Source organism: Penicillium psychrosexuale (assembly GCF_028828465.1).
Source record: "Penicillium psychrosexuale strain IBT 29551 chromosome Unknown utg000003l, whole genome shotgun sequence".
Lineage (NCBI taxonomy): Eukaryota > Fungi > Ascomycota > Eurotiomycetes > Eurotiales > Aspergillaceae > Penicillium > Penicillium psychrosexuale.
The window spans coordinates 4784367-4810953 of NW_026643188.1; the positions used below are offsets into that span (position 1 = coordinate 4784367).

At 48.2% G+C, this 26587-nt stretch overlaps 10 protein-coding genes across 10 annotated transcripts; 3 read left to right on the plus strand and 7 right to left on the minus strand.

The window, feature by feature from the left end:
- Window positions 1–1421: 1421 nt before the first annotated feature.
- On the minus strand, window positions 1422–2719 carry N7518_005664 (uncharacterized protein; the record flags this gene model as incomplete). The annotated part of the gene is made up of 3 exons (XM_057186591.1): window positions 1422–2230; window positions 2290–2578; window positions 2672–2719. The coding sequence occupies 3 exons, from the start codon at window positions 2717–2719 to the stop codon at window positions 1422–1424; spliced, it is 1146 nt and encodes a 381-aa protein (XP_057043361.1).
- A 1802-nt stretch (window positions 2720–4521) lies between these two features.
- N7518_005665 (uncharacterized protein) lies at window positions 4522–7027 on the minus strand (the record flags this gene model as incomplete). Its single annotated transcript, XM_057186592.1, has 3 exons — window positions 4522–6641; window positions 6725–6858; window positions 6933–7027. 3 exons carry the CDS (start codon window positions 7025–7027, stop codon window positions 4522–4524), a joined length of 2349 nt encoding a protein of 782 aa, XP_057043362.1.
- A 1049-nt stretch (window positions 7028–8076) lies between these two features.
- N7518_005666 (cation-transporting P-type ATPase PCA1) lies at window positions 8077–11912 on the minus strand (the record flags this gene model as incomplete). The annotated part of the gene is made up of 3 exons (XM_057186593.1): window positions 8077–11051; window positions 11108–11820; window positions 11887–11912. 3 exons carry the CDS (start codon window positions 11910–11912, stop codon window positions 8077–8079), a joined length of 3714 nt encoding a protein of 1237 aa, XP_057043363.1.
- Window positions 11913–13016: 1104 nt separating this feature from the next.
- On the minus strand, window positions 13017–13755 carry N7518_005667 (carbonic anhydrase; the record flags this gene model as incomplete). Its single annotated transcript, XM_057186594.1, has 2 exons — window positions 13017–13560; window positions 13610–13755. 2 exons carry the CDS (start codon window positions 13753–13755, stop codon window positions 13017–13019), a joined length of 690 nt encoding a protein of 229 aa, XP_057043364.1.
- Window positions 13756–14407: 652 nt separating this feature from the next.
- On the minus strand, window positions 14408–14743 carry N7518_005668 (uncharacterized protein; the record flags this gene model as incomplete). The annotated part of the gene is made up of 1 exon (XM_057186595.1): window positions 14408–14743. One exon carries the CDS (start codon window positions 14741–14743, stop codon window positions 14408–14410), a length of 336 nt encoding a protein of 111 aa, XP_057043365.1.
- A 1178-nt stretch (window positions 14744–15921) lies between these two features.
- Window positions 15922–16665, minus strand: N7518_005669 (uncharacterized protein; the record flags this gene model as incomplete). The annotated part of the gene is made up of 1 exon (XM_057186596.1): window positions 15922–16665. The coding sequence occupies one exon, from the start codon at window positions 16663–16665 to the stop codon at window positions 15922–15924; it is 744 nt and encodes a 247-aa protein (XP_057043366.1).
- A 1593-nt stretch (window positions 16666–18258) lies between these two features.
- Window positions 18259–19185, plus strand: N7518_005670 (uncharacterized protein; the record flags this gene model as incomplete). The annotated part of the gene is made up of 3 exons (XM_057186597.1): window positions 18259–18833; window positions 18886–18969; window positions 19023–19185. The coding sequence occupies 3 exons, from the start codon at window positions 18259–18261 to the stop codon at window positions 19183–19185; spliced, it is 822 nt and encodes a 273-aa protein (XP_057043367.1).
- A 1016-nt stretch (window positions 19186–20201) lies between these two features.
- N7518_005671 (putative MFS peptide transporter) lies at window positions 20202–22168 on the plus strand (the record flags this gene model as incomplete). Its single annotated transcript, XM_057186598.1, has 4 exons — window positions 20202–20205; window positions 20267–20569; window positions 20633–21415; window positions 21468–22168. The coding sequence occupies 4 exons, from the start codon at window positions 20202–20204 to the stop codon at window positions 22166–22168; spliced, it is 1791 nt and encodes a 596-aa protein (XP_057043368.1).
- A 295-nt stretch (window positions 22169–22463) lies between these two features.
- Window positions 22464–23627, minus strand: N7518_005672 (CAZyme family CE10; the record flags this gene model as incomplete). The annotated part of the gene is made up of 3 exons (XM_057186599.1): window positions 22464–23038; window positions 23094–23346; window positions 23412–23627. 3 exons carry the CDS (start codon window positions 23625–23627, stop codon window positions 22464–22466), a joined length of 1044 nt encoding a protein of 347 aa, XP_057043369.1.
- A 623-nt stretch (window positions 23628–24250) lies between these two features.
- N7518_005673 (nicotinate phosphoribosyltransferase) lies at window positions 24251–25824 on the plus strand (the record flags this gene model as incomplete). Its single annotated transcript, XM_057186600.1, has 5 exons — window positions 24251–24356; window positions 24406–24489; window positions 24545–25164; window positions 25224–25551; window positions 25604–25824. 5 exons carry the CDS (start codon window positions 24251–24253, stop codon window positions 25822–25824), a joined length of 1359 nt encoding a protein of 452 aa, XP_057043370.1.
- Window positions 25825–26587: the final 763 nt, after the last annotated feature.

A 26587-nucleotide genomic window follows, 5' to 3' on the forward strand; every position in this document is an offset into this window, starting at 1 on the left:
TTCGTAGTATTTTTGGTATTTTTAGTGGGTTGTTTCATTTTGACTGCACTTTGCATGTTGAAATTGATGGATGGATGATGGGTGGTGCTGAGGAGAATGAGTGAACAAGGTTGAATAGAGAAAATTGGGGTGTGCGAATCAGAAATAGGGGACGAGGAAAAATAGCTCGGTGAGCTAGCTCAGAGAGGAAGCAAGGATTCGAATGTAGCAACACAGAGGATAGAAATGACCCCGGAGTTAAACGGAGGTGATAAGAAGAGTTGCTTCGCGGAGTGAAACATAGAATGCGTGGAGATGATAGAATCAGGGAATTAAGGAATAGATATGTGAAGGGTTGATGGTAACGAGTAGAGTGAAGGGTTTAGAGGTACGGATTGGGCATATAGTAGAGAGATATTGATGGCCGACATGGAATAGATGTCGATAGAACGAGAATGAAGCCAGGTTGAGGGTGCCTAAGTGTAGGATCATAAGAACAAAGATATAAGGAGAATGAAAGATACCCCAAAAGCAAAAAATATATAATTGCCATGCAGAGAAACTTTTGATTGTCACCTTACATCCCTGAGGTGAGTGAGAAATAGACAGCGCATGTAGATGTGTTGGAGGGAGTGAGAATCAACAAGCAAAAATATCTATATTCCCGCTAAGACAGGGAATTGCCTATTCAGTAAGCGTAAATAGCTTCAGGTTTGGAACTCATTATTGCTATTGAACCTGTCTAGGTGACAGGCACTTTCGCCTACACAAGATCAGGCTTTCACGTTAAGATCGGAGAGTATAGCATATCTATTAAGCAAACAAATCGATGTTTGCTTTCTATTTACTGTCATATCTTGTACCTTGTTGATCAATATGTCTTTTATTATCTCTTTCTTTCACCTCGTTGATAGGAATTGTATCAATATCTCCGTTATCTTAAAGACATTGGAAAATATGTCTCAAAATCTAAAAATATATATCGTACATCCTTATCTAATGTCACTTATAGCAGAATAACGCTTCTAGTATTCATCTTCTGCTTGTATAATGGTAGCTCTCCGAAGAATCACCTGTAAGGGACTTGCACCTATAACCTGTCAATAAGACAAAAATCAAGCTCTGAGTAGATGTGTGGGCCAGAAAACCTTGTTGAATTTGGCCGATCTTAAAGACTATTCTTCAAGCCACTTAGGTATACGAGAATATTTACGCAAAATGCACTTTGTACTTGGAAAATAACAGCAAAGATTCATCGACTATCAATAAGCTGGTCATACATGCCGTGAATCGTGAAAGCATATCCGAAGAAAGGACATAAACCTGAAGATTGCAGATTGTGCCAAATGAAGTGAAGATTTGCACAAAATAGAGTCGAGATGGTGAGGCCACAACAGTGTCAGAACGCGAACGATCCTAGATCGAAGGCCTTTGTATCCAGACTACTGGTCCTGGTCCTGCTCAAGCTCTTGCTCTGGCTCCGAGTGGCCCTGCTGGAGATCCTCCTCGCTTTTTTCAGGAGTAGTAGTGCGGCTATCCTCGTTTGGCTCGGGAGTAACAGAGCGATGATACTCGGGTTGCTGGAAATCAAGGACGCGGCGAACATCCCTGGGGAAATTGGTAGGTGCCTGAACACGGGCATCCTCATGCAGCTGGTAACGGTTGGAGCGGGCCATAGCTCGTCCTAGTTGGTAGCTACCTCTAGTCTGCACGGCCTCTCGAACCCGGGCGTTGGTCAGACTCTCCTCATGCAGTTCACTATCATCTTCCTCGGGGACCTGTGTCTCATCAACCCAGAGGGTTCGCAGCACCTCTCGACCATGGCGCATGGGGCGCTCCCTAAACGGGGTGTTGCGGGGAGGGACGAAATCAGACATTTCGCGGTTGAGTGGGAGACCAAAGGCATCGCGGGGGCCGGTGGAAGCTTCGTTCCAAGCGAGGTTGGACGGAGTGTCTCCCTCTTCTTCGTCAGAGGTTTCGAGGTCAGACTGAGTGAGAAAGATGTTCTCTTTATCCTCTTCCATGGAGTGGAACCCTTGCTGCGGAGGGCTGGGGGTCTCCTGGTCCTGCGGATCTTCGTAAATGGTAAAGTTGAGGCCCGAGGGACGGTGAGATTCCCAGACGCGCGAGTTGGGGTTAGTCTTGGGTGGAGAGCCGGGTAGCTCCCGGGGCTGTAGGGGAGCCATCGAACCGGAATGAAGTTGATGTTTGGGGGGTGGAAACCACTCAGATTCTTCAGTCTCCTCGGTTCCTGGATTCAGAAAAATGAGTTGCCCGTCTAATGATTTGGGAATAAACAAAATAACTTACCAAGCCGAGTCAGACGAGACTCATCGACCGCAGGTGTAGAGTACAGCGGGTTGCCGTAGACAGAAGCTAAGTACCAAGGGGAAGGTGCGATGCTTTCCTCAGCTGGATGGCGCTCGCGCTTCGCCCCGGTAGAGACAGACGCAGCAAAAGGGTCGATGCTCTCCTCAGCTGGATGGCGCTTGCGTTTTGCCGAGGTAGAGACAGACGCAACAAAAGGGTTTTGGTCGAAGTGGTCTTCCACCGAGGGTAGCACGTAGGGAATTGCAGGGTTCGTCTGGATTTCGGCGAGCTAGGTGGTGAACGCGGAGAGCGTCGAGCGTTAGCTTGCTGGGACACAGATGGACAACGCGCGCAAACGGGGAAGGCGCCGGGACATACTTACCCCATCATCGCCCACTTTAATGGTCACCTCCACGTCCGCGGGATCCATCTTGAAAGACTACTCCACCATTCAATTAGCATACAATGCCCTTCGCGAGTGATGTGATGAGTCTATCCATTGGCAATGTCTCCAGGTAACCAATCTGTCTGAATTGTAAAGCTTTTGGGGAGAGAGCATACCTTTAGGAAAGAATGTAGCAATATTCTTGCTTTGAAGGATCAAGTATTGGTCCTCGCTGGTTGGCTCAAGCGCCTTGCCTGTTTCAAAAAGAATGTTAGCATGGGATTAAACGAGGCTCAAAGGCTTGTCAACACAGGGGATATACTTGGCTGCTTGGATTAAAACACGAGGCAACTTGAAGCTGTAACTGTAGCTGTCCTCGATACTCGGTGGCCCAACCAACCCTGCACAGTGTGGTGTACAAGGTCTCGTCGGCACTATGTCGGGTGACAACAAGGAAGACAAGGGATCAAAGACAAAATTGGACTGTATATCTCAGGGAAGGTCGCTAGCTACGCTTACTCTTCGTGTGCTTAGTCGTCGTACGCGTCGCTCTTGGTGGCTCCAACTCTCACCATCTTAGCATTCAGGGTTTTTTATACTATATGGACTCCAACTCCGCAGGCCACTTCAAGTTTGAAAGTATTTTATTGATTTCTAATCATGAACGATAATTATATTGTCTGAAGTTCATGTGTGGCCTAAAATGATACATGCTCATGTTATACTTCGTCTATAGATCGATAGGGGCAAGGCTTATCACGTGGGCTTATATGACATCATACATAGCATGCACATTATTGTAATGATATTACCTTTTTCGGACATATAATATTATAATGAGGTTAATAAAGCGGGAACAAGTCATTGCTGTAGATTGAAATGTGCTAATTCACGGTACTGGTGTACCTGGTTATGCGTAGTTATAGATCGGTAGTACGTGTAGTTATAGTGAACGTTCACATAAGTCTAAGCAGATCACAAGGGAGACCCGCAAACACAACAGATACAAATATAATCAACAAAGATACTGAATCCCGAGAAGATTATAGGATGTGTAGTATGTGCAATTAGAAAGGGAACACACTAGAACCACTTTGGCATAAATGAATTAACAGTATAAAGGAAAGCGATGCGTAAAATAATCACAGGATAGAAATTCCTAAGGACGTGACTTGAGATTGGGTCGAGACATATTACCTATATTTCAGCATGAACATTTTACAAGGAGCCCGGTTTCAAAAAAAGGGATGGATAGATTGAGGTTGGTCAGCTACCTATGGAATAAAGCATGGATCTATCGGCAACTAGCGAAGAACAGAGACCCAATAAAGTCATAGTTAAAGACCATCCATCCATCACCCTATTATTGTCAACCCCAGGTTTGGTCTTCAGGACTCTACTCATCAGACCCACAGAATACACAGCACGGACGCATTGCCCCTTGAGAGATTTCAAGAACACCGGGAAAAATATGAAGGGGCGAGGAAAAGAAAAGACCCGGTAATAGATGCAGCAAAACCACACCAGAGAAGCCAAAGCCAACGCAGCAAAGGCTCAAACGCGGAGGAGTAGGGGGCAGTTATTGGACACGGGCATCATTTTGCCGAAAGGGCATGAGCAAATACATTGGGGCGGAAAAAATAAAGGAAATGGGTATTTCGTTCTCTCGAGGGGAAGTGCGACGTTGCCGTGGGATCTGTGGATGGAAAATGAAAAGAGAAAATCACGAGCCCCTGTACATCGGTTTCACCAAGCTAGCATAGATAATCATGGAATGGTCATGGGCAGTGGTAAATGGTGCGTAAATGTAATCGAGGGGATAGAAATCCTTTTCCAATATTCTCCGTTTATCTGAACTGGCCGGGACCGACCATACCACCACGGACGTCACCGCCGTTTGACTGGCCAAACATCTCTATCAGGTGTCTAGACGAGGGGGGAGGGCCCTGTGGGCCAGGGTTACCACCGAAGGGACCAAGTCCCATCATGGCCTCGGGGTTTGGCGGCATGGGAGGGAAGCCTGGAGGAGGGCCGTTCATATAACCCGGAGGTGGCATCATGCCTGGAGGTAGACCGCGCGGGAAGCCTTGGCGCTCATTCATTGGGGGTGCGTTGCCGGGCATAGGAAGCATGCCAGGGGGGAAGTTGGGATTCATGCCGCGGCCTGGAGTGGATATTCCAGGAGGAGGGCCCATAGGACTCGATACACCCTGCTGCGGGACAGGCTGGCCAGTCCATCCGAGGGGTGGCAGATGCTCGAGACCCGGGGGTCGCTGAAGCGGCATGGGAGGCTGATTCGCGCCTTGAAGAGGTCGCGAGCCACCCGGGGTCATGGGGCCTTGATTGCCCTGAGGGAACGACATATCGTCAAAGAATCCCATAGGCGGACCATTCGCAGGTCGCCGGCGGAGGTGCTCGCTATCTGGTCGCTGCATGTTTGCAATTGCTGGGTCGTCGAGGAAATTCGGTGTCTTTTGGGCAGAAAGCCCTGGCGGGGGGCGTGGCATGCCTTCTGGCATGAGACCTGGAGGAGGGGCAATACCCGAGTTTGGAGACTGCTGGGATAGATGACCCGCAGATGGTGGACCGACTCGGACTTGCTGCATCAAACGAAGCAAGTGGGCCCTCTCTAGCGCCTGGGGATCCTTGGAGCTAACTTGGGCCATGGGGTTCTCGGGACCAGCGCCCATATAATCGGATCGGTGAGTAGGTTCCCTAGGAGATGACAGAGATGGGGCAGCATGTTGCTGCTCGCCGTGCATCATGGAGATATTCCGTTGCTGCTGAGGTAAACCCATCTCGTGAGGCGTAGTATTCTCCGAGCGTTGTCCACCAAGCATCTGCAGAATGCGCTGAAAGCCTTCTTGGTCCGCACTGTGGGATGGGAAAGGCATACTCTCAGACGCCTGCTGGGGCTGTTGATAATGCTGGGGCTGGGGAGGGGCACTGAAATAAGGCATCGGTTCGGGTTCTCTGGCAGGGCTCTCTGGCATGGGGCTAAAGAGACCCGCAAAACGAGATGATTTTCCAGGCTTTCCGAGAAAGAGGGAGGGTTCCTTTTTGGCAACTGGATCGGCAGCGATAGGAGTACTGGCTTCTGGGGTCTGAGGCTGAACCTTCGAATCGCTCAGCAGTCCGAAGAATCGTTCCATCGAGTCGTCGGACATAAACTGAGCACCGGAATTGCTGAAGATCTCACCATCAGTGCGGCGGGTCTCCGGCTTTTGCTCTTCAACATGTGCTTCTCTCTTCTCCTCAGCAGGTGCCGGGGTTTGTGCGGATAATCCAGATCCAGATCCAGCCTTCATACGCTCTTTCCAACGCTCAAAGTCCTCCTGGGTGTGTGCTCGTCGTGGTTCGTCTCGTTCATTGGCATCCAGCCATTCAGGTTCTTGTTCAAATTTGGCGCCGCGGTTCCACTCACGCTCGGTGCCGTGTCGGGTCTGGTTTTGGCGCCATTCTCGGTTGCGCAACGGCGGTTTATCATCATCCGCATCAGCGGCTTCTTGGGCCTGTTCTTCGCGGAACCAGCTTCCTTCATATTTGGATCGTGGGGGCTGTCCTTCTTTCCGAATGGGGAATCGGCCATCTTTGTCACGGGGAACCCGTTCAGCATTGGGATCGCGGGGTCCTTCTTTGTTTTCCCATCTGTCGAATTCGCCGTTTCGTCGAGGCTTGCGCTCCTGCTCATCTGGGCCGAATGTGCGACGTGGGCGCCCGGCATTCCAGTCTTCTCTCTCACCACGCCGGGCAGTCAGTGGCCCCGGCTTGGCTTCCCGTCGATCTAACTCTTTATCTGGGGCATCGCGGTCCTTGAACAACCTGTCTCTGAAGTTGAATCGGTCGTTCTTCGTTTCATCCGAATCATTTGGCCGTGCCGCTGGTCGGTCCGTCAGATCGAACGAGCCTTTGCCGCCAATGCGAGATGAGGCGAAGGCGGTTTTGGGGGGACCGAGTACAATATCCTCTGAAAATAGAAGAAATCCAATTAGCAAATGCCTTAGATAGGTCGGGATACTTGATGTTCGACAGAAAGGGAGACAATAATACCAGAATTAGATCCCCGAGAGATATGTTTGGCTTCAAAAAAGCTAGGTCTTCTGTTTGTGCCAGTCTCTGCCGGACTGTTGACATCACGGGTGCCATGGGTTTTGCGTTGTGTGGTTGTTTGGTCAGGTTGAGGCCTACAGGTTGCGGTCAGTCTTGACGGTGACAGTGCGGGACAGCTGAAGAATTGCAAGCATTGGAGCTACCATACATCCACTCTTCCATTGGAGGCAGACCAGCAGGCTTTGCGACAAGGGGCGAGCCGCGGAGCCATATCAGCTCATCGATCTCGTACCGTCGCGCCATGGCGGCTCGGTCTGTGGGGTTGTGTGTGCGTGGTCTTCTTCACGTTGATGATCGGTTCATTGGTTGAATGAGTAACAAACCCAGATTGAGTAACCAAGGAGGAGACGCGAAGGTATGAAATATTTCTAGCAAAATACGGTGAATAGGAAGCAGGCAGCGTTGGGTGGTTATGGAAAAGAGGTTGGATGAGGAGAAGCACACAAGCCACCTTGTGGCGATGGCGGTGACCAGAGTCTCGGGAGCCAACTCTCCACTTGCCAGTTGGTCCTTTGATCTTGATATCTCAAAAATCGATATATCCTTCACTCATACTCCTTACTACGTATAATCTTGATATTGCAAACACAATAGTGTTATACAGTAGTTAGTGAAAGCCCAGATAGTCACCTTATCTTCATGTTCAAAATACATATGTGGCATAGATCTATAAGACAAGCGACCCTTATAAGCGTACATGTACTCTGTCGCCTGAATACCCTTCGCTATAATTTCTGTAACTAGTAAAAGCATTATTTAGGGATGTTAAAAAAACCAATATTAGCCACAGAACAGATTGCGGGTGTATATATGAAGAGCGGCGACTGTTTTCATGTATACCAAAGCGAAAGGCTTTATTTAGGGTTAGGCGTGTGTCGCTATTCAAAGTAAAAATTCAGAGTAAAAATTCAGAGTTCAAGTGTGAGAGCTAGATGATATTTCATTTATATTGCATTGATGATAATATAGATCGTAGAAACTTATATTAATACAATTGGACCGCAATCTCGGTATATATGTCAGAATTGGGAGTTGAGGTAGCATGAAAGGCATATAAAAAGACATCTGAAGGAGAATCAGTACGATATAGGTCTATATGTATAGGAGACTAGTATTATAAAATACTGTGGAAAATTCTTGGATTGTACTAAAAGACATGGAAGATTGCTTGTTGAAAACAACCAGCCGGACACAATAGATCTCAAAGCCGTTCTGACATATCGAAAGAAGATGGATCATCTTCTGTTGGAGAAGATAATTTCAGATAACATAATGATTATTCCACCCACAAGCTAGATAGACCATCGTAAGAGCACAGCAGCGATGATGACGGGCAATACACTAATTAGCTCCCCCAGACCTGCAAACTCGGGCGGAATCCTGACATTCACAAAAGCCCCAGCCGCAAGTAGCACGGCAAATGTGTTGTAGACGAAGCTCCAAACGAAGTTGAATTTGATACGTCTCATAGAGACCTTGCTGGCATCCATCATGGTGAGAAGGCCAGACAGATCTGGACGCATAAGCACGACATCGGCTGCAGACTGGGCAACATCACTGCCTTCGTTTATGTGAACGCCGATGGTTGCTTGCGCGAGCGCCACGGCGTCATTAGTGCCATCCCCGCAGAAGATGACAATCGGCTCCTTACCACCTGAAAGACTGCCCAGGAGATCTTTGATGTAGACCTGCTTGTCCGCTGGAGAGCTACGAGCACGAATGTTGCTCTCGGGGATAGCTAAATATGTCGCCACGTTTTGCACGGCGCCTTCGTCGTCGCCCGATACCACATGAACCGTCACGCCGCGTCTCTGTAGGGTATTGACCACATGGGGTGCATCAGCTCGGAGAGAGTCCTCAAGACCAAAGACAGCGAGTAGCACACCATTTATGGTGAAGCAGAACACAGTATAGCCTTTTGTAAGCACCGGTTGCACCAGGGGGTGCGTAGAAGTCTTCAGCCAGCGAGAATTCCCAGCTTGTAGCGTTTGACTACCTAGTTTAGCTTCCACACCTCGGCCTGTCAAGCTTTTGACGTCAGGGACAGCTGTTGCAACAATCCCCTTGTGCCTAATATGATTACCAACAGCAACCGAAACCGGGTGCTTGCTGTCACCGATCAGGCCCAAAAGAAGCGACAGGCATGATTCCCCGTCTCCGAGGTAACTCTCAACGACTACGCTGAGCTTTCCCTGAGTCAGCGTTCCTGTCTTGTCAAGGACCACATGAGAGGCTCTATGGGCGACTTCGATAGAATGCGCCGACTTGAATATAACCCCTCGCTCTGCTGCGATACCGCTGCAAATGACAACCACCATCGGTACGGCAAGACCAATGGCACAAGGACATGAAACTATAAGCACCGTGATGGCGTAGGTGACAGCCTGCACAGTTGCTTCGGATCTAGTCTTAGCTTGTATTGATATGCCAAGAGCCACCCAAATAACAAATGTGACAATAGTCAAGCCCACAATGACTGGAACAAAATATGAAGCCACCTTGTCGGCAAGTTCTTGGATCTTTGGCTTGGAAAGCTTGGCTTCATCGACCATGGCGGCGATAGTGTTAATGGCGTTGTCACCTGGGAGGCGAGTTAGCCTGACAATTAGACTTGCCGATCCGTTGATTGTCCCTGCAATGACACGCGACTTGGGTTTCTTTTCGACATGCCGCGACTCTCCAGTGAGCATTGACTCGTTCACTTCAGACGACCCAGATACAACAGTCCCGTCGGTCGGGATTCTCATATCGGGAAGGACCTTGAACCTGTCTCCGTATTGCAGTAGCCTGACGTCGACTTCACGAGCATCTATTGAGGGTGATTCGTCCACAAGAAGGGCAGTTTGGGCCTGAAGTGATCGAATAGATATTGACTCGACCGCTTTTTGTCGTGCAAGTGTAGCGACATATCGTCCGAACATGATCAATGTAACTAGAAGTGTGCTTGTTTCAAAGAATTGGCCAGTGGAAAGAGGTTTACCAGCAACGAGAAAGCCGAAAGAAACCACAGAGAAAATGTATGCCACGCTGGTGCTCAACACAATAAGAAGGTCCATCTCAATGACTCGCGAAAATACAAGGGCCTTCAAAGCTTTGGGGTAAAAAGGTCCTGCTATGACAACCTGAATGATAGTAGCCAAAGCCAGCGAGGCGGAGCTATAGGCGATTTTTCTCTCGGGGATGGGGGCCCATGCCATGACTAAAACTGGGATCGTGAGAACTGCAGATAAGAGAGTCATGAACCCGGAATGGCGGACATGCTTGCTACCAGCTGCAAGTGTTGGATCACCACAGATGGGCGCAAGACTTGCTATATCACCCCAGTGCTTTTCAATGAGATCTCGTGCTCCAACCACTTCTGGATCAAAAGAAACACGAATAGTGCAATTCCCGACGAGCGAAATGTCACTCACACCTTGCGGCCAAGCCTGGTTGACGATCAAACCTGGATCCCCAGAAACAATTATATCCATAGCTGACCCATTACTGGCGATTATCTCACATTTGAACTCTGTGGTCCGCTCCAAGTGCTTCATAACAAGCTCCACAGTAGAGATACTGAGGTCCAAGTCGAATTCAGCTCGAGATAGAACCAAACTTGTCCTCAAGTTCCCAACCCCTGACATTGTCGCGAGGGTTCTGTTGAGTTTCGTCTCACAGCCAGTGCAAGTCATACCAGATATCAAGAGGACCACATGCTCGATGCCTATGGCCTGACCCTCGAGATCAGGGGCAATTCTAACAGCCCCACCCTTCTCGTCGTTGGGTAAGGGTGGCTTTTCGGAGGTACAGCAAATATCAGCACAAGAGCCATCCGCTGACTTTATCTCTGATTTGTCTGATTCGGAGATACAGGGATCGGTGAAGTTGTCGCCGCAGGTGGTAATTTGGGGTTTGCAGCAAGAGTTGGCGGAGCAACCTTGGCTGGCACGAGTTTTAGTTACACGTGCAGTCTTGTACTTTCCGCCATGGTCGGTACTTCGAAGCGGCGATTGACTTGAAGGTGTACTACTTGCGCAGCAAGATTCAACCGAGACGCACGAGACAGACTGTTTCAATGGCCGTTCAGAGCACCGACCCTTACCCAGCGAAGAGCGCTTTCGAGGCTCGCAGCATGATTCCTTGCCAAGGGCAAGAAGAGCACGGCAGATACACCCCAGTGCTGTAAGCCCAGCAGCATACTGCTCTCTAACTGAGCGATGATGTCGATTGCAAGCTCTGCCCTGAAGCGTTGCACCTTCTGTCGATGTGGATGTCGAGGAAAGAGCTGCATTAGACCCAAAATTAGTAGAGTAATAGGACATAAGCCATTTTTCAACATACAGTAACCAGCTGCTTCCATGCATGGTATATTTGACCCCGTATGACACTCACGTAAAGCCAGACGATCAAGGCAGGCCTCATCACAGCAGGGCGAAGGCTTGCCTTGGCAGCACTCTGCCACAATAGGTTCAACGGAAGTAGCATGTTCACTCGACCATGGGGTACCGGAGCCGGTGTGTGTGAGAGGGTGGCCCGAAGAAACACTACAGCTTAACATTTCAGCTTTGGCGGTACAATCTCCTGCGCAACAAGCTACGTTAGCGGCAAAAGCATCAAGACGATGGATGTTCTTACCAACAGCCGAGGCAGACTGGTCGCCGCAGCAGCCTTCCTCGCAAGCCCCAGACAGAGCTGTACCCTTACAAGGATCAATAGGGTCCTTGCATACGGGGTCAGCAGGTTGGGCAGAGGAAGTTGCATTGGCATTATTGTCATCTGTTTTGTCGTTGTTTCGGATAGCGCCGTTCCCACAAGACTTCTCTTGACTTGACGTCTCCGATGAACTGCCACAACAATTCGAGGAAGTATCTGGTTTCTTCAACTCAGCTTTATCAATCGCATCCGCTTGAGAGGGCGTCCTTTCACAGCAAGAGCGTCCCATAATGCTGGTTGGATAGTTCACGTGGAGTCGTGGAGGATTGTGGGGATCTGGGACCCGAGGGAGTGGAGTCACCTTTTGGCTTGTTTGGCTTGTTTGGCTTGTTTGCAGGGAACTACTATTCGTAGTACGCTTAATTAAACCTAGAGAGCCTTTCACTAACTACTTACACGCCAGTTACCGTATTTGAGTAGTAAACCAATTCATTATTCTAGCAAATGTCGAGCAGAGCGCTTTGTTGTATACTATATGCTTTCTCTATGTGAAACCGAGGTGAAACAAGATAACTAGATGTTGGATGGCAATGTGATTCCCGGGGCCCCGCAATTTAGATACTCCTAGTCTCCTACAGTACCAGCATGCTCGTGAAGAATACTTCAAATACAGCCATTGTCCGCTAATACGGATGTGTACGAATGCTTGGCAGTTTAACCTTACAAGGTCCTCCGTGCTTCCAAGGTTGCATTTTTACCAGTGGAGCCCAAAGGTCCGGTACTTATGTATGTTGTGCATATCCCGAAGTCCGTTTTAGGCAATGAATATCCAAGTCAAGGGTCCACTTAGGACGCGAGCCTACATTCTATTGGTTCCTGGGAATTGCATTAAACTCAAAGCACGTGGAAATGAAGTTTCGGCCGAACCGGCTATGTCTCGGAACCGACAACCGGCCCCGGTAGTGCAGGCCCTAAGTCGTTCCCTCCTTTTAAAACTCAGCCCATTACCGTTGCAACTTGCAAGTTGGCCTTTGATTCCCCGCAATACGCCCTGCAGCATTCCATAACATCAGTACTTACCCTTTTGGACAGAGCGAAACACGAAGCTGCCGAGCCGACCGAGCCGAACTATATACTTCGCCTTGAACAGGCAGCACCACAGTTTCTGGGGATTGGATGCTCGATAATTATACCAAATAATCCAATGTGCCTACCAGGCCTATTGATTATTGGAAAGGCAGCACGTCCACTGGAACAGGTGTTGAGGCAGCCTTTCTTCCTCTTCTCTCCCTCTCAGTGAACAGCTCAATTCATTCCATGTTTCTTTCTCATTCCTATTTACTACAATACGACGGCATTCTTCAACTCCGCATGGTTTCCATTACGTGATGCACGTGTGCGTATGGGGTATACTGTGTGCAAAGAAACAAGAAGTAAATGAGATTCACGAAATGGAAAAACTGACTATGACAGAGACCACCCACAGCCATGAAGGTAGGGAAAAACAGGACAAAAGAGCAGTCGGAAGGATACAGGCTGGGCAACAACAAACCAAACACTTGACTCGTGGCTGGCAGTTGACAACTGTGGTGATCATTCAATGATGCCCCGAACTGGAACCCGGCTTCAGACAGTATATTTTCTGCACATCCGCCAACTCAACCTCGAAATCGATCTCGAGGTTTTTCAGCAGACCGTCGGCCAGATCAAAAACCCAACCATGAACGATGGGATACTGGTTCTCTTGGTAGCTTTGTTGGACAGCCGCGGTTTTGATGATATTCCTACAGGATTCGATCACATTGAGTTCAATCAATCGATTGTATCGGTCGTGCTCGTCGGGTATTTCGTCAAGTTCTTGCTCGTGCAAGCGATAAACATCGCGGATGTTTCGCAGCCATGGGTTAAGCAATCCCAGATCAGCAGGTGTCAAGGCCGCCTGAACACCTCCACAGTTGTAGTGGCCGCACACGATGATATGCTTGACTTTGAGGTGCCGCACGGCATAGTTGATCACCGACATGACGTTGAGGTCAACATTGGGCACTAGGTTGGCGATGTTACGGTGAACGAAGACCTCGCCCGCCTCCAGACCCATGATTTCGTTGGCGGGGACACGGCTATCGCTACAGCCTATGTACCTGATTGCCGTTAGACGAAAAAGACAAAGTTGGAGCCTATCTTGCTTACAGATAGTCTGGTGATTGCCCAGCAGCAAGCTTGTCGAAAAAGGTCGCATCTGTCTCTTTTTTCGACGCGACCCATTTCTTGTTGTTTTGGAAGATATGGTCGAGCGACTGTTGGAGATAGTGATTGCCGTTTGGTTCGGAGGCCATCTTGTCGGAGTGTACAAAAACTTGGCAAATATGAATGTGGTTTGAGGTTTTGGTGGTCTCACGCAGAGCAGGAAGCAGATCCGAATCTGTTGGGACCTGTCGAGGGGTTTGTGCTTATATAAGCACGTGTCAAGACCTCGGGACCATCCGCAACCTTTTCCAAGGACCCGGTCCTTTGCCTTCGGGTATTGAGTTATCACGGTCTAACGGAAACTCTTAGTGTCAATTTTACACCGACTATTTCGACTACAGTTTCACTATCTCAAGAGTAGCCAGCCACTTATGCGGTCTGTCATGTCTTTTGGGTAATGTTTCTGGATGTCTTGTTTTGGATATCCCTCATCGGTTTTATAGCTAGACGGCAGAAAAAGGCGGAAGAAAGTGTAGAATGTACAGGGAATGAGAATATAATTTTGCAGACGAAGCCTAACAGATCTCAAATACGTGCAGTATCTGAAAGTGATGTCTGCGCAACTAACAGCATACTCAGCTTGCATCGATTTCGTCGACCCTGATACCTGGAATGGTCGCATCTCCACTTGCACTCCCGCTAGCTCGTGGGTATTCAGTTTCGGGGGTATCCTTCGTCAAGGACGTTATAAACCAATGACGCCATGACTCTGATTCTGCCATTCACATTCTACGGTCAGCATCATACCGCCGCCCGCACTGAACCGTCGCGTTTCCAAGGTCGCACACCTCGGCCCGTGTCGGAGCGGCACGCAAGAAGTTGGCACTCGGGTGAGATAGCCAGGGGAAATAGATCGGCGCCGGCCCGCGCGGATTCGAGCTCGTAGAGCAAGCCGGATTTCGGGTGCCAGGTGCACGATAAGCCGGCCCCACACTGACGCCGTCCGACGAGATCTGCAGAAGCTGACCGGGTAGCGGCTGGTGGACGACAAACGAAAGCTCTTGAGCAGCTTACCTGCTCGCGGCCCATGTGCTGACCAGGCGGCTCATGTTGTCGCTCGCGAGGCTGGGGATGCATGCTCTTGCCGTCCCATGGTGACTGTCCATCTCCGCTTGGAGCAGGGACACTTGGGTTGGGTCACCGAGGTGCAAGCCGGCAAAATGGTTCCGTCGGGAGACCATGCAAGCAGTCCTAGATCTAGATGGTGGAATGAGTAGCGCTGGCGCTTCACTTTGTGCAGGTTCACGATGTTGACGACACTTTCTCTTTTCCTCCCCGGGATGGCTGCTACTCCGCTCAGACAATGACTCTCAGTTTGACTTCCAACTAGGGTTCGATCACGGTTCGGACTACAAGATTTTCGTATTCTTTAAATTTTGGTGTTTGGGAAATTATCATGTGCTGCACTTCTCTATCCACATATGATAATGCGACGGTAATACCGCTAGTCGAAATGTATCGATATATAGTAGCATTGTCTGACCATCAAATCGGACACTCCGCGAGTGGAAAAGATGAGTTAAGAAGTACCTGCCAGTGTATATTCTTGTCCCTACTTTATTTCTGTCCATCTCCTGAATTGAGACCCGAGAAAGCTGTGGAGGGAAAGTTTCCATGACGTTTGGAAATCGGTGAGTATGGAAGTTCATCCTAGAAGAATAGGACAGCGGTGCAGAGAGACCAGGAGAAATATAAGAAAATCAAAGGAATATACTAGCTTGGATTATGCTACAGTATATTCAAAGTGCGATCTACAACTTTCGCAATGCTCCGTTTTTCGCCGCAATCCAAGCCGCAACCGCGTGCTTGGACGTGCTCGCCCTGACCTTAGCAGTGGATTCTGATGAGTCTGACCCTGAGAAGAGTGAGGTGAGAACCAGGTCTCGGTGTCGCGACGCAATGAATTGTATAGGATTTCAAATAAGACCGGGAAAAGCTTACTCTATAAGAACTGCGACTTGAGATATTTGGTGATATCAGGCCTACGCCGCCAAAGAAACAAAGAAACTCCTAAGACTATACAATGCTGATCTTGTATGGAGAAACAATATGTGTTGATTCCTGTGTAATGAGATGGACCAAGACAGAAGTGAACAGAGAGAACTGTCTCATAGTTGGCATCTAACATAAAATAATAAAAGTAAGGAAAACAAAGAAATGAGAGGGCACATGCAAAATGATGAAGGCAAAGGTATCAACGAGCAAGGTAGGAAAAGAGAAAATGAAATAAAAACGAGGCACGGTGAACGAAGACATCACCAGAATTTAAACAACTGGTCCTTGTGCTGTGGGGGATAGATACGGGCCGCTGCAGCTGCCACCGATGCCAGGTACCAAAAACACTGTTTGGTGGAAATGTCAATGGCGTCGCTATCGATGGCTGGTGAATACTGGATCGTCCACACATTGTTCACCATCACCTGGCGAAGCATGATAGTTTCTTCGTACGTAGAGTGGAATGCATACGGCATTCCTTGATCCACCATATATTCGACCACTTGGCCGATAGTACGGCGGAACAAATTCTCGTCGAAGAATCGAAATTCCATTGCGTGCTCCGGGACCCAGGGAACCTTCAGTTCCCCCACGGCTTTGAGGGGAAGTGGAGGATTCTGCGATACCAAGGCAACATCAGGTACCTTGGTATATCCAGTTCCAGCCGACTTAAAGTCAGCAAAGCGAATGTTCACACCCTGTGCCCGGAAGACGGAGCCAAGAACCTGGCCCACAGATTGGTCGAACCGTCCCTGAACGCCTGTTTCATCGGCAACATAGACTTCCTCTGCTCTCAGGTCCCGGTCTCGAAGCTGATAGTCGACCACGGCCGATGACCATTTTATCAACATGCTAGCCCGGACACTGGCCTCGAATGTTTGCCATGGAGATAGCGGACCAGTATACATAACCTTATGCAATGCAGAGGATTTGGTCGTGTTGGGGGCAATCAGAAGGCTCGGAAGAGCGCTCTCAACTGCGTTGCGCGAACGGATTTCAGGCATTATCTGAACAGAGCTTTTTGTCAGTATACCAATTAAGCTTCACGTGCAAGTCTCTTGGGTAATACTTACTGAGAAATTAGAAAATTCAAAACACAAACACAAAAGGCAGTCTAGAATGCAAAAAAGCCAAGAAAGGACTTTGTTGTTGGGATGCGCAAATTACTGGGTTAGGAAGCAATAAGAGAGAGAGAGAGAGAGAGAAAGAGAGAGTGAGAATGTCTGGATAGATGATGATAATGATCCAGCTACTCCTATGAAGCTCTCTAAATAGCTCTCTATTTAGAGAGCTTCATCGAGACAAACGGCCGGGAAGCCACAAGGTCTAAGACAAGTGTGACAAGCTGCAGCACGAATGGCTGAGAAAGCCCCAGTGTATGCCTGAATGCATCAAAATCAAACCTCCAGACATTGAACGAATTATAGAAAAAGACCTGGATTATCTCGAATGAGGTGCTATTCCCATTAGGTATGTTACCTATTGTTACATCTTCCTACAATAAGACCTGGATAAGATACAGACCAAGTTTGAGCACTAGACTAGGCAGAAGTGAGAGTTTGTTAGCACACCTGCGGTAGGATGGGCCTAGCAGCTGCATGCAAACAAACCTAGAAGAGTCAAAGTAATGATGCAGACTGCCTTTTTGTATTGATATACCCACACTTCTAAAATGCCTGATTCTTGCTACATTGCTTAGGCATTTGATCAAAATGAACCGAATAGTACCTTCCAGAGGGGACAAATTTGATACCTATCCGGCGTGCCGTCTGTCGATGCTGTCTGCCGCTTGCCGTATACCTGTTACTTCCCGAAGCTGAAGTCGTAAAAACCTCTCATGTTGGATGAACTACCAATTCTCTATTCAATATAATAAAAATCAAGTCCATTGAGACTATATAAATAAGTAAACTAATAAGGCAGATATCGAGATTGAGAGGGCTATCAATGAACCCAATTTCAAGAATCATGCGATGTATGGATTTGTATGGCAAAAATAGCTCCATATTCATGGGGCCAGATGCTATCCAAGGCAGATACCCGCGGGCCTCTGTAATTGCAATTCAGGTATCTTGATTTTTCTGTCATACCAAATTAAGGCATAAGGCACCATTGTATTGTCGGAACGAGAAATACACCGGTTATCGCCTAGTGATAACGTGCCCTGTTTTTCTCCGACATGTATGCATCAAGTCCGAAAGTACTCCGTTAACCCTGGCCCCTATGCCCCTGCGTATAATATTGAATTGTATAAAGTACAGAAATCTACTGCAGGAAAAATGAGTCAGAGACTGCCGTACTTTGTGGCACCTTAGCTTTCAGACTTTTTGCTCACTCCTTTTCTCCTAGAAACTTACATCTTAGACACTTACACAGCTACGTGCATTACTCTTGTCGAGCATAGCTGGAGGATCTTTTGATGGGATGACGGTAAGTGTTAGACCATCCATATTGCTTGGTCAGTTATTAATCAGATGTTCTTAATAGTTTGGTGCCTGGTTAACTTTAAATTGTCCTCACAAATTTGTCGTCATTTCCACCGTCACCTTGATCTGGCCTTCTTCCGTCTACAATTTCTTCCCCATCATGCACTCACGATGCCCGAAAGAGAGCCTCGTCTAGTTCTTCTCGACATGATTGATGACAAGATCACTACCTACTGCCCGGATCCCGATGACCCTGTGTTATCTTCGTTTTACAAAACGCGCGAATGGGTCATCATGGAGAAGCTGGGTGAGGAACCATGCCCAATTACCCCAAAGGATTCCGCCCAAGGCATGGGCCCCGCATTTACTGTTGGAAAATATCGTTGTTACCGTCTCGAGAACGGATATGAGCACGGATATGAGGCCATTATGCATATCTACAAACAAATCCCTCTGGATGGCACTGAACTTCACAGCTTGGAGGATCGGAAGAAACAGGCTACTACTAGGTCTCACGTGGAACTAAATGCCTTGAAGAACTTTACAGAGAACAGGTGCCCTTTTACCCCTAAACTTCTTGGATACCAAATCAACCAGCAAGGTAGAGACGACCTTGTCCCCCAAGGATATATCATATACCTTGTATTCGAAGAGGGTCCGGGAAGTCCTCTGCAATTAGAGCAATTTTGGAACTTGCGTCGCAATGATCGTGGGCTTATCCGTGAGAAGTTCAGAGTCGCCTATATGTTTGTTATACAGTACAATGATGATCACGTCCTTCGAGCTAACTAGAATTAGGGAAATTCTAGGGCTTGGGTTCAAGCCTTTAGCACCAGACTTATCAAAGATCATACTCCATGGAACCGGAAAACAAGCTAAAATGTATGTTCTACTATACCCCTAACACTCCTGAATCTTAAGCTAATAACACATAGCAAAATCACTGGTTTTGACGTGGCTATGGAGATCGACCAAGAGCCTAAATGGACAGACTACAACCTCTTGATATATCGTCTGGCCCTGCCACCCTCGAGGAAGGAGAAGTACGTTCCCACAGGGAAGGATATCGAGACTGATCGTTACGGCTGGAGATGGTGAGAAGGAGAATTGATGCCAAAGAAGGAACCATGGGGCAATCTCTGTCGCTCGGTCTCATGTGTTTGACCAACTAACTTACAAAGGATACTACCAAGATCTATCACAAACGATTCTCTCTATTCACTTTAAGTACTAGGAAAGTCTCACCCCCGTAGAATCGCTCACTACAATTTCTCAACTCTTCAGTCTACCTCCACGTCTCTGTAGAGCTGTCTCCATAGAAGTTCCGCTAACAGGCCTTGAAATAAAGGGGAGTCGTTGGTTGGAAATGTGTTCTGTTTCGGCACCCCTTCCACAATTTTCTCCTAGACCACAATCTTTCTGCAGATATATTGCCAATATGCTATCCTCACCGATTCACCCCTGCATTTCTAAGCTGAGCCTCTAATCTGAGAATTGGACAGACACAAGCTGACCATATACTCTTTTCAATGTATCGGACATCACAGCCTGTCTGCCCAGTTTCTAAGTACGAAGATGTCATTCACGTCACCACCGCCTGACTGATGAAAAGGATAAGGCTGACGTCGAGAGCCTCATATCTTGGCATCTTGGCATCTTCAAAGTGGAAGTTTGACAATAGAACCATTTCAATAATTTTTGACGATTGCGCACTGTACTACTTCACCCGTGACTAGGGTTGGGGGGAGGGGACAGGTGAGAAGCTCTGGACGTTTGAAAATTGCGAATCTGGAGCTATAATGGTTTCAACGGAGCAACTACAAACATGGGAAAGATCCTCGAGTGCTCCTACAGCTGTCACTGGGTCCGTGAGATGGTCAGCGTTACATTCCTATACCAATTCGTCATTTCTCCTCACCATCCCGTGCTGTCGCAGCCCACTCTCCTGCATAAGCTTCATCTTAACCGGAGAAGGAGTCGATGGTCCAATCCAACGCTATAACGCAATTGAAGCAGCAAATTTGCCCTTCACCGAAGTTTCTGTTGGTTCTCTGTATTTATTGTTGATTTTCTCCATTGGCAAACGTCGGTCCACCAGCTGCTTTTGATTCCCAATGAGTATGTAGACTGTACTGGTTCATCAAAGACTATGCAAAACTGACATCCTGGACAACACCAGGTAATAGTGAGACCATCCTTACAGACACCTCGGTGGTCGCAGCCCGCGGAGTGAGCGAGGTGAAGTCGCTGCATTTGGACGAAGGGTTAGGGGGGGACTCTCAGGCATCGCAGGAATCCCAGGAACCCTATGATGATGTGTTCACCCCTCCAACCGATGAAGAAAATCAAACATTGCGCAAAGTGGCCGCCAATCTCCCGTTGGTTGCTTTTTCCCTCTGCCTGGTCGAATTTGCCGAGCGCGCGTCCTACTATGGGGCACAGACACTCTTCTCCAACTTTGTGGAATTCCCACTGCCCGAAGGTGAGCCTCATTTTCAAATATTCAGTGTCGAGAGTGTCATTCCTAAACAAGTATAATACACAGGTGGCAATGGAGCCGGTGCTCCTCCGCGCGGAACCCAAAAGACAGCCGGAGCTCTGGGATGGGGATTACAGGCCAGCACCGGCTTCGTGCTTCTATTCAAATTTTTGGCCTATATTGTCCCCATCTTCGGTGGTTACTGGGCAGATACTTACGTCGGGCGGTATAAGGCGATCATCATTGGTGTTTTTATCTGCGGCGTTGCCCATATCATCCAGATCGTCGGCGCAATTCCCTCTGTTCTCCAGAAAGGCAAATCCAACGCAGCTCCACCGTTCGTCATTGGCCTCTTACTTCTTGCCATCGGTGCCGGTATTTTCAAGCCGAATATCTCTCCTACTGTTCTGGATCAGCATAAATCCCAGACGCCATACGTCAAGACTCTGAAGTCGGGTGAGAACGTTATTGTCGACCCCGAAACCACCAATACTCGGACCATGCTGCTGTTCTACATGTTTGTTAACATTGGTGCTTTCTACATGTTAGCGACAACCTACGCGGAGAAGTATGTTGGATATTGGCTTTCCTTCCTGCTATCGGGTATCATTTACTTCTTTCTTCCAATCCTCCTCCTTGCTGTCTATAAAAGGACCAAAAAGCAACCTCCCAGTGGAAACAAAGAGCTCACCGAAGCCTTTAAAATTGGATGGACTGCTCTTGTACAAAGCAAATTCCAATTCTGGCGCAAAGACTTCTGGGATTTAGCAAAATCTGCCAACCTTCGCAGTAAGGGGATCGAAGTTAGTTGGACAGATACCTCAGTATCAAAAGTTGCGAAAACAATTGGTATCATCATCCCTCAGGCATATTGATCAACGAATTCTAACATCATTAACAGAGGCATGCGACATCTTCTGGTTTTTCCCCATCTACAATCTAAACGACGGTGGTATCGGCTCAGTCGCCACGAACCAAGGCGCATCAATGGTCACAAACGGAGCACCCAACGACCTTCTCAACAACTTCAACCCGCTAACGATTATCGTTGTCATCCCGATCCTGACTTTCGTGATCTATCCGTTCCTTGAGCGGCGCAAGCTGAAGCCTGGCCCCATAACCCGAATGACGATTGGGTTCGCTGTTGCCACTTTAGCTGGCATAGTCGGTGCACTAGTCCAATGGAAAGTGTACCAGCTCTCACCATGTGGCACTCACGCATCAACGTGTGACGACGTCGCCGATATCAGTATCTGGTGGCAAATTCCCAATACATCTCTCAGCGCCATAAGTGAATGTTTCGCCAACGTCACGGCGTACGAGGTGGCCTATGCTCGTGCCCCAAAGAGTATGAAGGGCCTGGTGATTGCTGTTTTCCTTTTCATGACTGCCCTATCTAGCGCTCTTGGTGAGATTCTTATCCCGGCGACTGCGGACCCATGGTTGATCTGGATTTGGGCTGGTCCTGCTGTCGCCCTGGCGGTTCAGACTGTTATTTTCTGGTTCCGGTTCAGGCATTTGAACTCTGAGAACTACTTCGCCGATAATGTTGATTCTGGTCTGGTTGAGGGGGAGCAAGTGTCACCCAAAAGGGAAGCTTGAGTTTCATCGTCTAACAACGCAAAGATTGGAGCGAGGCACTGCTTGTCTTGTTTCATGGATGACGAAGTGTAATAGATTTGCCACCTTTATTCACTCTCCTCTACTATTCAAATCTTTTCGGAAGAACGCTTGACTTAAGATAGACAGACCTTCTCTGTAATCATCTGACTGAAGAAGGATCTTGTGCCGGCTACTGATACGGTTACGTTCGAGTAAAACCAAGTGAAGTAATGGATTTTAGTAAAGCAGATTATATTGAGCTATCTGACCGGAACATAGAGAATTGTCGCAAATTCTAGTCCACCGTTGTGAAGCCAAGCCAAGCGCCTGTGATAATTTCCAATCCGTCTTTCAACCAATCCGTTTCCAACGTTGTTGCAAAGTCGAACCCATGGTCGACATCTAGGCCATGAAGCTTAACAATTGCATCGGGCGCTTTTTCTCGCACTAAATCAAAGAATCGCTGGGAGCCCTCAAATGGCACAGCTGAATCCTGCTTTCCATGGAAAATGAAAGTTGGAGGAAGTTTCAGACCTCCGGCAGCAGCGAGATTTTCAATCCTCTTCATTGGGAAGAGATAGTCTTCTGACCCGAGAAACTCTAGCAATCGACCATTTTGAAAAACCGAGAATGCCAGCTGAAGACGATCTGGGGGATCTGCAGCAGTGACCACAGTGGGAGAGGGTGCAGTTCGCATGGCTGAAATGTGTCTTTCAATAATTTCATTCGGCATGTTGGGCACTCCAAGGATAGTTTTAGGATATGCCTCTGTGTAGAACCTTGATTTCAAATCGAGAACTGGATAGGCTGCGATGACAGCACGAAGTTCCGATGGGTAGCTGAGTGCCAGTTGAATGGCCAGATAGCCGCCTTACACTCAAGTCAGATCATTTGTTCATGCAAGAGTTCACTACAAAAGACTCACCCGCGCTTTCCCCCACAACGATGAGCTTGTCGAGATCAGGGACAATATGACCATATCCAGCATCTTTGATTGTTGCAGCAAATTGTGGGCTGTGTATCCAATGCCAAAAATCGTGCAAGTCTTCCAATATATCCTTTCCAGATACTTCAGGCAGCAAACGGTAGACTGGGGCCACGATGATTGCCCCTGCTGATATGGCGTAGTCCAAAGTCCAATTCGCAAACCAAACAGGATAGCGACTAGAACCGGTGACCTACAGGCGAGTCAATTCACAGTCGAAGGATTGCGTAGTCTTCTCAACGCAAAAGTAGCTCATACCAAAAATCCGCCATGAATCCGTATCATGACTGCACATTTCGAAAGTTCTTGTTGTGATAGTATAGTCCGAGGGATGAGAATATCTACATTGATATGAGAACGACCCTGGTTGAAGCTCTTGTAACTCGTGTTGATCACTTGAAATGGCTCATATTTATCAGCGGTGTCAAAAGTCGAAAGAATTTCCACCAAATGGAGATAAGGATCGGTTGCCATATTGATGCTCGATGTGGGAGGAGATGGAGCAAGGAGGAGGTGGGGTTGTTCGTTCGTTTATATACCTTGCGCCTTCGCATGACCTAAAGGGGCATGGGGTGAAAGCGAAGGGCCGAGTACGTACCTCAAGACCCGCAAAGTTCGGCTATAAGTCATGGAGAGGCTGTGGCTACGGACTTGACTTGGTAAATGTATGCATAGCCATACGATAGATGGCAGTATAGAATACTGGCATTGTTGGAATCTTGCGCTTTGTCATTGAAGTCTAGTTAGCGACTGCACGAACTATGCAAACAAACCAGGAGATGTAATTGTTTCACAGCTGAATGGAGATGTGACATGATGAAGATGTACGTGGTGCAAATAAAGCAAACATAGTAAACAAGCAAATAAGCAAACAGAGCAAACAAAGCAACCAGAGCAAACAGCTGATCGGCATATCGGCGATCGGCGCGTTCCCCCGCTGTAAAGTGATTGCGTAACTACAGGAAAAAAGAAAGAACCTCCAACAATTTGGCTATTTCGGCCCATTTATCTGTCCAAGCTGCACTGTAACTTATTGCGATTTATACCTCTCCATTGACTCGCCAACGATAGACTGGAACCTCTGGTTAACCGACAAGATGGGCCAGGACATGTCCCCGCCACAGGGCGTCACATCCCTTCTGGACACGGATCTATACAAGCTGACGATGCAATGCGCGGTCCTCAAATACTTCCCGGATGTTTGTAAGTAGCCCTAACCGAGTAATGGGGATCTGGGCTGATCTGGGCGCAGACGTGGCCTACGGCTACACGAATCGGACCCCGCAGATGAAATTGCATCGCGGGGCATACAAATGGCTTCTAGAGCAGATGGACAGTAAGGATATCCCTTCTTGTCGCAATCGTACAGCTTCTAACCAATTTGCGTGTAGAACTGGCCGTAATTCGCGTCACCCCCGAAGAGCGCGAATGGCTCCGCCAAAAGTGCCCCTACCTCAATGACGTGTACCTCACCTTCCTAGAGACCTTCCACCTCAGACCCTCCGAGCATATCAAGATCAAATTCATTCCGGAAGAAGATACGGGCAGCGATGACGACCCAGGAGACGTGGAGTACATGGTTGAGGGTCTCTGGCTCGACACCATCTTGTATGAAATCCCGCTGCTGGCGTTGACTAGCCAGGCATATTTCATGTTCACCGACAAGGACTGGGACTATGAAAACCAAGAAGATAAGGCATACCGAAAGGGTTGCACTTTGCTCCGGAATGGCTGTGTGTTCTCTGAATTCGGTTCGCGCCGTCGCCGCGACTACCATACCCAAGACCTGGTTATGAAGGGACTCTGCCGTGCGGCAGAGGAGGGAAAGAAGCAGGGCTGGCCCGGGGTGTTAACCGGAACTAGCAATGTTCACTTTGCTATGAAATACAATACTGGTGCCGTCGGCACTGTGGCCCACGAATGGTATATGACCATTGCGGCTATCACGGACGACTACCAGAATGCCAATGAGTTGGCATTGAGTTACTGGCTTGGCTGCTTTGGAGAGGGGGTATGTATTGTCAAATCCCCGGTATTTAGAAACGCTTCAGACTAACTAGAGAAACATAGGTTCTTGGCATTGCTCTTACTGACACCTTTGGCACACCGGCTTTCCTGCGTGCATTCAGCAAGCCCATCTCAGTACCAAATCAAAAGGGTGGTACTAATCCGAGCACGACAACCTACGCTCAGAGCTACGCCGGTGTTCGCCAAGACTCGGGTGACCCTGCGTTCTTCATCAAGATGGTCCGGGACTTCTACGATAGCCAGGGCATTACCGAGACCAAGACAGTTGTATTCTCAGATTCTCTGGATATCGAGCACTGCTTGGAGTACAAAACAATTGCCGAAGAGGCAGGCTTCAAGCCAACCTTTGGAGTGGGAACATTCTTTACCAGTACGTTTGAGTTTTGCAATCTCCTGCAACACAAACGCTAACGAATTCGCAGATGATTTTATTAACAGATCAACCGGACTGAAATCCAAGCCTCTCAACATTGTTATCAAGATCGCCAGCGCGAACGGCAGTCCCGCTGTCAAGCTTAGCGACAATCTGGGAAAAAACATGGGCGATTCTGAGAAGGTCCAGGAAGTCAAGAAGAAGCTGGGCTATATCGAGCACGAGTGGGAAGAGGGTGATGAGAGTCACCGCTGGACGAAAAAGGCATAGACTGCCTGCCTATCCGCACCATACAATTTGCCTTTGCCACTAAGTCATAGGCCATTTGCTAAAGATTTGCTAAACATGAGCCCATGATCATATTGATGTTGGAGAGGTGGTTATTGATATTTGCTAGAAATAATGTGCCAACTCCATAGAGAATAAGAATACATGATATCCTTAAGACGTCTCAATTCCGTTCCTCCGCAACGAGGCTCTCCAGTGACGTACACCCGAGCCATGTGCACTGAAAGCACTCAAAGCTTAGACCATCTCATCTTCCTCATTTTCTCCGTTTTCTTCGTTACCTCGATCGCTTGTTCGTCTCCGACGTGCTCGTCGTCGATCTCATCGAAATTCGGCGCCTGCTCAACAGCCTAGACCTCAACGATGTCGACTAGTCGGACTAGAACCTCAGCAGCACAAGCATACTCTCCTCGCCAGCACTTCTCCACAATATGACTAGCCACAGATATTCTGGGCAAATTCCTCATTGATAAAAAGCTGGGCATCTCTTTCAGCTATGACCAAAAAACGCTATGAAAGATCAGGGCCCCTGTCCCAAAAATATCAACTATATGGTAAACGTTCTACGTCACTCGCATTTGGATAAAATGCCGTGGACGCGCCTCGCTCTGTATATGAGATATCAGCGAGCCCACTTTTGAGGGTAGGCCCCCTGTCGTCAGCCCGTAACTCACAGCTCTTCAACCCGGACTAGCTGTTGATCGAACGCGCGACCTAACATCAACCTGCTCAGGACGGATTCTAT